General features: G+C 52.2%; 1 protein-coding gene across 1 annotated transcript; it reads right to left on the minus strand.

The window, feature by feature from the left end:
* Positions 1 to 1,542: 1,542 nt before the first annotated feature.
* Positions 1,543 to 8,026, minus strand: REM1 (RRAD and GEM like GTPase 1). The gene is made up of 4 exons (XM_063296818.1): positions 7,693 to 8,026; positions 5,046 to 5,128; positions 3,671 to 3,881; positions 1,543 to 2,468 (listed from the first exon to the last, which is right to left on the minus strand). Exons 1-4 carry the CDS (start codon positions 8,024 to 8,026, stop codon positions 2,191 to 2,193), a joined length of 906 nt encoding a protein of 301 aa, XP_063152888.1. The 3' UTR covers positions 1,543 to 2,190.
* Between the last annotated feature and the right edge of the window lie 578 nt (positions 8,027 to 8,604).

An 8,604-nucleotide genomic window follows, 5' to 3' on the forward strand; every position in this document is an offset into this window, starting at 1 on the left:
CTCAGAATCGATGCAAGCTGGCAAAAATGTGCCCGACTCCCTCCCTGCAGTGTTGGCAATTAGGGGAAAGACTTCCCAGCCGCTTCTGAACCTCAGAAAGTCCTGTGGGTTGTCTCCCCACAAAGCTGGCAAGACAAACTGTTTGTTTCCATGACAAGGAAATGGGGGGGGGGAGTTGCAGCTTGGTGGGTGGCTGTTCCCCCCCACACCGCGCAAAATTAACTCTGCAAAGCGCCTGAGCTGAGCTTCTCCTCCCCAGCTGGCCTCCTTCAACGGTCCCCGCAGCTCCCACCAGCGACGGAAACTTGTGACCTGAACCCAGGCAGGAGCAGATCCCCGGCTGAAGTCAGGGCTGGCTGGGGGCCCTGACGTTCCAAATTAGCCACCAGTTCTTCCCCACTGTGGCTGTTTTCTGAGAAGGAGGCCGTGCTACGGCAGGGGGTTGCCTTTAGAGGGAAGCGCATGGCTTCTGCTTTATTTACAACTGTATGAGCAACAACATCAGTTGGAAAAAGGGAGACTCTTTTGAAACCCGCACCCAACAGCTCACCCGAGGAAAATTTGGGCAGCTCTCCAACCAGGTTGCAAACAAAATTTTGGCTCCCTCCGGGCAGCTCCAGTCCGCCCAGTGACTATTTCTGCATTAGCACTTTTTAGCATCATCGTCAACATCCAGCCATTACTGTGGCAATGCATCCCCAACAAAGACAAGCCTTACGCGGCTACAGTAACGGCCGGATGATGCTCTAAATCGGTGTTTTTCAAACTCAGCTGCTTTAAGACGTGTGGGTTTCAGCTCCCAGAATTCCCCAGCCAGCATGGGGAGCTGAAGTCCTCGTGTCTTAAAGCGGCCAAGTTTGAAAAACACTGCTCTAAATCAAGAGTTCAAAAATGCCCTGTGCCATTTCTGAGCCTTCTCAATTGGAGAGAGGACCCATTCGCCGAATGTGCTCTTTCTAAACTCTCAACACCCCCCCCCCGCAAATCCCAGCTATCTCAAGATGACATCACCAGGTCCCACTGATGAGCATCATTGGCGTCATAGAGAAACAAACAGCAATTGCCTGATTCAGCCCTTCCCAATCTGATGCCTCCAGAAGCGTCAGATTACCCCTCTCACCATCCCCAACTGGAATGAAAAAAGCCAACTGTTGCATTACTTAAAGGCAGCACTAAGACTTTAGGGAGCCAAACATTTAGGTGAGCAGGCGGGTGAGAATAAAGCCAGGATTAGCCAGCCTTCTGCCTCCCCGAAAGCTGACCCTAATTGTTGCTCACCCTCAATTCTGCAACCGTAGCCGAAGCCAGAGCATATGCCAGAGCCTGAATTAGCCGGAAGCCTCATTCCTTCCCTGTCATCTTTTGCATTCATACCAAGTGAGAGAGGCAGAAAAACACACTCAGGCATTCTCCCCGCCAGCTGCCCTGGGCGAAGCTGGCCTCTCCTTAACCTGGAAGGCACTGCGTCGCTCCATTTGAAGTGCTCTTTCACCGAAAGGGAAGCTCAGCTTCTGCCTTTCTTTGTCTCAAGAAGAAAGCCACTTTCAAAGTTCAGAGTTTTAGGGTCTTTGCTGGAACACTGGAAATACCATTTGCGGGAGGGAATTTTCAGCTAATTACAATGCAAGACAAAGCTGTATTTCAGAAGTCCCTGTTCAGTGGCGTATTTCTCATTCTGCTTATCGGTCCTCGCCAGGACCAACGACAGGCATCTGCCAAGCAGCCAGCTCCCTTCCTGACCAGGCCTGGCACTGAGCCACTGGCCTGAATCTGAAAGATAGCGGACGGCCCCACAGAGCCATGAGGGCAAATCAAAAGCCTTGGGGAGCGAAGTGGATCAGGTGAGGATCAGGTCCCTTGTGGTGCGCTTACTCCCTGCTCACGTTCATCTGCCAGATTCCATCGTCGCTTGCCGGAAAGCCTCGCTTTATTGCATGGCCTTCCTCAGCCGTCCCGAGCACTGGCCGGCCAGTCCGTTGATCCAAGGATGGTTCCAGGCCCCAATTGGCTCTGAGCCCACCACTTCTGTGCCACTCCACCCAGCTGCCCAGTGACCTTTTTGCCTCTGTAAAGGCCCCGCCACCAACAAAGAAGAGTGTCTGCAAAGCTGTGGATAGGCATGGGAAGGAAGACCAAGGCCAAGCCCTTGGCGGTGCCAGAGGGGAGAGCGGAGGAGGGCACCTGGTGCTCTCACAGCACGGACAGGTCGTGGCAAGACTTGGAACGGACCTTCAGAGCCACCTTTTTGTTGTTGCGAGCCGCCAGCTGGTCCAGGAAGCGCCGGACCTTCTTGGTGAGGCTCTCCTTGCGCTTGTAAAGTGACATCCGCCGCTCGTTGGCCTCCTTGCTGTCCTTCCGCAGGCGGATCTGCCGCACCACCCCCTCAAAGAGTTCGGTCACGTTGTGCTGGAGGGCAGCCGACGTCTCAATGAATTTGCAGTCAAAGACCACGGCGCAGGCTCGGCCTTCTGCAGGAGAAAAGTCCCCGCCTGTGAGAGCGCTCTGGGCAAGGGGTGGAGAAAAGTGTGTCCTTGGGGGAAAGGTGTCCCTGGCATCTCTTAAAGCAAAGTTTACAGTATAACCAGGAAAATAGGGAGGATCAGCTGAAGCACTAATGCTGTAATTGATATGGCGGTTTGCTCATCCAGGCAGTCCTCGCTTAACAACCACAATTGGGACTGGAATTTTGGTCGTTAAGTGAACCCGACCCAATTTTACGACCTTTTTACAGTGGTCATTAAGCGAATCACATGGTTGTTAAGCAGACCATTTGGTCATTAAGTTCCCCATTGATTTTGCTTGCCAGAAGCTGGCTGGGAAGGTCAAAAATGGCGATCACGTGACCATGGGACCCTGTGACAGTCATAAATGCAAACTGGTTGCCAGCTGCCCAAATCATGATCATGTGACTGGGGGGACTGCTGCAACAGTCATAAGTGCAAGGACTGGTTGTAAGTCAGTTTTTCCAGTGCCATCCTAAGTCTGAACTGTCGCTGAATGAATTGTTGTTAAGCGAGGACTATCTGTATATCCTCTGCTGCAGCCAGCACCCTGCAAAGTCAGAGATTCTTCAGTTCTAGGTAGGAGATGCTGTAAATATGGGTTGCTTTTGCACGATAAGCTTAACCAGGCCAAAGAAGGAGGGGAAGGCGCTGAAGGAAAGAGCGAGAGATGGCGGAATCCCAACTGCCAGTAAAAATATTTGTTTAAACTTTTAAAAACTTTTTTTTACGGGCCTAGCGATTCCTCCTCCTCTCTTTTGTTAAATTAAAGGTGTAGCGACTGCACTCCTGCAGCCTGCAGAGCTCGGTTAGTGCTGTGAGTAGAGTTGTAGCAGCTGAGGTGGGGAATTGGCACCAAGGAGACCCAGGTCCGAGTCTCCCCACCGCCTGGGACTAGAGGGGTCTTGGGCCCGCCCCTCCCTCTCAGCCCAAGAGCAAGGATGGGCCAGTGGGGAAGACGCTGGCCGGGAGCAGGAGACCCAGGTTCTGGCCCCCCTTCAGCCACGGAAGCTCCCTGGGGGACTCTGGGACGCCCCCCCAGCCCAAAAGCCATGGTGGGGTAGTGGGGAGGGTACTGGCCTAGGGGGGAGAGACCCCACTGTAATCTGTCCTCAAACACCACATCCCTACAACCTGTCAGGGACCCGCTCGGCCCTGTCTGGACCCACCTTCCACAGACACCTCTCGGGAGCGCACCAGGTCGCTCTTGTTCCCCACCAGGATAATGGGAATGTTCTCTGCCTGCCGGGTGCGGCGGAGCTGAATGCGCAGCTCGGACGCGCTCTCAAAGCTGCCCCGGTCTGTGATGGAGTAGACGATGACGTAGGCGTTGCCCACCTGCATGCAGTCATGGTGCAGCCAGTGGTCTTCCTCCGAAGACTGCAGGGAGAGAGGACGAGAGCCGCTCACGCAAGAGGAGAGACGCCTCCTTCGACCCCGCCCCTAGGCTGGGCGCACGGGAATAAACACCTGCGTCCCTTTCGGGGCAACCCAAACTAGCTGGTTCGGGGGCAGAGGATGGCGATGAAGAGTGACTTGGTGGCGAAATCGAAGAGGACGCTGTGCCAGCAGAAACCTCCCACTTCCCTGCCCCACCTGAACGCTGACATTTAGCTACTGAGTTTTTGCACTGTGTGAAGTTCCGCTAGAGCAGTGTCTCTCAACCTCAGCAACTTGAAGAGGTGTGGACTTCAACCCCCAGAATTCTGGGACTTGAAGTCCACACCTCTTCAAGTTGCCAAGGTTGAGAAACACTGGTCAACAGGAGCCGGCTGGCTCATGGGGAAGGCCACTGCCCCAGCTGAAGCGAACCTCTGAGAATTAAGCGCTTCTGGGATGTCCTCCTTGAGCACACCCTGGAAACGATGGAGAAAAAGGCTGAACTTCTTCTAGGCAACTCTTTCCCGGCCTTTGAGGCGTGCCGCCATATTCCCTCTCCGTTGCCCTTTCTCAAGGCTCGACACACCCGCCTTCTTGGTGTCTGATTTCCCACCCCCCCGATCGTCCTCACTGCTCGGCTTCCGCCCTTCTGATGGGCGCGAGTCCTGAAACAGTCCCCAAGTTACATCAGGTCATATCCCAAAAGCATTTTCCCTGATGAACAACCAGCTACAACACCTCTGATGATCAGAAAGGTTGGTATATAGATATCCCTATATCCATATAGCTCCTTTCAGAAATTAACTGGCTCAATTGCCAAATAATTTCGTTAAGTGAGCCTCTCCTTCTTTCTAATAGATAAAACTTTTTTTTTAATCCATTCAATCGTGCCCGATTCTTGGAGACTGTGTGGAGAAGTCCCTGCAGTTTTCTTGGCCAGGTTTTTCAGAAGTGGTTGGCCCTTGCCTCCTTCCTAGGGCTGAGAGTGAGTGGCTGGCCCAAGGTCACCCAGCTGGCTTTGTGCCGAAGGCGGGACTAGAATTTCCAGTCTCCCGGTTTCTAGCCTGGTGCCTTCACCACTACACCAAACTGGGTCTCTGATAAAACATAGATTGTTTTTAAATTGTAGGAAAAACAGTAGCAGAAAGTCCGATTCCGACCTACCCGCTTTTCAGCCTCCCAGGTGTCGATCACCACCAGCGTGGTCTCCTCCCCATCCACGGACAAGGTGCGCTCATAGGTGTCCTCTGGAAGAAAGCAGAGGCAGAGCCAGGTCCAACAGGGATGTGTCACTTCAGAAGGAGGATGAGGAGAGTCGCCCCGGAGAGCCACAACTGTTCCTGCCTCCAGAAACATTGAGGGGGTCTGGGGGAGCAGCCTTTCCCCTCTGCAGACCAGGGGCGGGCAAGAGGGGTAAACTGAGGGGCAAAGACCGTCAAGGGCACCTGGCGTTAGTTGGGTCCTCAGCACGTGGAGGCACAGATGCCACCGGGTTCAAGCACGGAAGCAGAAGAACCCGTGATGTGAGCCCTTCCTGTGCCTGAAGGGGCAGGAGATCCATGTCTTCCTTCAGAAAGGACAAGAAGAACACCCACACCACGGTGTCCTGGAGCCAGCTGTTGACCCAGAAGGCTCGATTCACACCGGCAGCTGGGCAGAGGGAAGAGTTCGCAGGATCACAGAATTCAAAGGGGCCCTAAGGATCATCTAGTCCAGCTGCAGCATGCAGGAGAACTTTTCAGGAGAGATGGGGGGGTGATAAAAATCTGATAGATAGATAGATAGATAGATAGATAGATAGATAGATAGATAGATAGATAGATAGATAGATAGATGAGCCACCCTCAGGAACTTGTCTGCTCTGGCTACAGCAGGACTGGCCCGGAATCAGAGGGTTGGGAGGGTGTCCTTGGTCCCACCAATTCCTTGGGCAGCCACTTCAAAGGCCAAAGCCAGAAGCTCGCCCCAAAGGGCTGCAGAACTTGGGGAGTGATGCAAATGAAATGATAAAACAGGCTAACCGTTTAAAAACCTCTTGCATTCCAAAGTCCGTACGGCTATCAGATCCCTGAGTTGGAAGGGTTTTGCATTCTTCAGCATCTCCATTAATGGCTTAGATCAGGGTTTCTCTACCTGTTCCAACTTTAAGATGTGTGGACTTCAACTCCCAGAATTCCCCAACTGGGGAATTCTGGGAGTTGAAGTCCACACATCTTAAAGTTGCTAAGGTTGAGAGACCCTGTCTTAGATTAAGAGCTCAAGGGAATAATGGTACCAAACTGGGTGAGGCTGCTAATATTCTGAAAGATAGAAACGCTATTCTGTGCATTTGACTTTTTCCCCCCTCTAATGGAGAATTTTGCTTTTGCCCTTATTAAATTTTATTGTGGTTTTTTTTCTAAATCCCACTTCCCTGACCTGGCAAGATGGTGCTGGATTTTATTTTAGAATTTAGCAATGCCACCTTTTATGCAACAGTCAGATATTCTGGAACAGGTGCAGAGAGGGAAAGGAAGGGTGATGATCCGGGGCTGGGAACAAACGAGGACTTGCAAGGCAAGCCTGAAGGGGCGTGCAGAGAGGTCTGCCCCATCTGATATTTCCTCAGAATGACAAAAGGTGTCCTGCCATCATGATTTCAAGCTCTGCCACTTTTGTATGTGGATGTGATGTGAAAACATGTACAAGGGAGGTGGGGTTTACATCAGGATGGTGCAATGCTTTGTAATTTGCCCCCTTGAAACTGCCCGGTCCCCAGAACAGCAGTTATTCAGGCAACATGACCACAGGGGAACTGGACAGCGCATTTCAAATACCCGAAAGGGGGTCAGACTGAATAAAACCAGGAGAAAAATCTCTTTCATCCTACAAGTTACAGGATAATGGTCGTGTTCCAAGAAGACAGGTTCCAGATGAATAGAAGGGAAACCCCCCTAACAGCAGGGTGACGGTGGTGTCCATGAGCCCGAGAGGCGATGGGCTTCCCTTCCCTGGAGGGCTCCATGCAGAGGCTGGACGGCCATTTATCACCGAAGCTTTAATTGGATCGGACGGCCTCAAAGTCCCCTTCCGAGTCCAGGAACCACTGACCATGGAAACTTTAGAAACCGAGGTTTTAAATCGCTCCTCTGTTTTACAGTTTTTCATAGCAAGTCGGTAAATAAAATTTAGAAGAGCCACGCTGCCAGATATTTCTGCAAAGATCCTAAACAGTGCCTGGGAAAGTCATCTATCCCTGCCTGTCCCTGTGTCTATATATTTATAATGTAAATAAACTTCTATCAGCTTCCTCTCATTTTTACTACAGTTTGGGGGGCGGGATATGTGCTGAGAATTTCATGGGCCACAGACCCTCCAGAAAGAGACCCTGCCCCTAATTTTTCAACGCTGAACAGAAGGCCCCTCTCTGGACCCCCTCCCTGTCCGGGTCTCGGACACCACCCAACTGGCCAGGTTCCAACAGAAAAAGCAGATGCTATGCAAATTCCTCAGGAACCCAGATTCAAAGAGAATTCTGCATTTTCCAACAGAACACCCAGTTCTTTTGTTGTCTTGAATTGCAGCCTCAGGCTTCCTTAAGAAACTTCTCTTTCAAAATCACTAACCCAGACATCTGCCTCTTGTCGGGTCACAGATCCCCCGTGATAGGGAGATAAGGCCCACGGTTCTCCTGCCACCCGAGACAAGCTCAACTCCGCATCCATCTGACCGCAAGGATTAGCATAATTCTGGGTCAGGAGCAGCTGCCACATGATCCCACAGGAAAAAGTAGGAAGCGCTGCCCCCCCCATCAATTTGGGGACAGGCCTACCTCTCTGTTGTTCCAGTGAGTAGTCCTTTTCTTGAACCCCGGCAAAGAGGTTCACCAGACTGGTCTTGCCCACGCCAGGATCACCAAGGAGCACCACACGGTAGAGGGATCCGCATGATTCATTGGAGCCAGAGGACTCGGACAGCCAGCCGCCACAGGGCTCTGGGAGGCAGGCTCGGGGCTCACAGGATGATGAGTGTCCCAGCTGTGGGTGGCAGGGCTCGGCCTGCCTGGTTCGAGGGCTCGGCCGCTCTGAGCGAGACCCAGGAAGCGGGGTGCTGGCCCGCCGCTGGCAAGGACTCATGCTGCTTCCACGTTGGATGTTCAGAGTCATCTTCTGCCAAAGAGAATCAGGACGAGGTTACTCTTTGCTGCTCTGACAGCCACACCTGGTCACATCTGGCAGAGCAGTCCTGCCCTGGGCTTTGCTGCTCCGCTTTCATCTGTCTGCAGTGGGCACAAGCCCGGAGCAAACACCCCTCAATTAATCTCTCTGGGGGAGCCCCCCTGAATCACATCATCTGAATTACTGTAAACTGGGGGGGGGGGAATGCCATCACCGTTGGTATCCTGTGGGTTTGGGAGACTGGGGAACTGAACAGCAAGATGGGCAACGGAAAGGGGGTTCCCCAAAGTGGCCTTTCATGATGGCTTTGCTAGATGCTAAGAAGAGTTTACAGATTACTCCAAGTTAGCAGGTAATGGAATGGGCTGAGTTCCTGTAATGCAGAAGGGGGATTGGAGATCTACTGGGAGATTTTCTAGTTGATCTACAGTTGATCATCAACCATTTCAGACCTTGTATTTATTACAAAGGACGCTACATTTCTCTGCCTAAATTAGGCTCAGAGCATAAGCTTACCAGAAGTAGATTGTAAAACTGCAAAAGAGCTGTGAACAGTTCAGTGCTGC

This window comes from Candoia aspera, chromosome 3 (genome assembly GCF_035149785.1).
Source record: "Candoia aspera isolate rCanAsp1 chromosome 3, rCanAsp1.hap2, whole genome shotgun sequence".
Classification (NCBI taxonomy): domain Eukaryota; kingdom Metazoa; phylum Chordata; class Lepidosauria; order Squamata; family Boidae; genus Candoia; species Candoia aspera.

What these genes read in the sequence shown, in the direction of transcription:
- REM1 (XM_063296818.1), bottom strand. Translation starts at nt 8,026, where the DNA reads ATGACTCTGAACATCCAACGTGGAAGCAGCATGAGTCCTTGCCAGCGG. An exon ending in CTCACTGGAACAACAGAGAG is followed by an intron (nt 5,129 to 7,692) that starts GTAGGCCTGTCC and finishes GCTTTCTTCCAG; the next exon opens with AGGACACCTATGAGCGCACC. An exon ending in CCGAGAGGTGTCTGTGGAAG is followed by an intron (nt 2,469 to 3,670) that starts GTGGGTCCAGAC and finishes TTTCTCCTGCAG; the next exon opens with AAGGCCGAGCCTGCGCCGTG.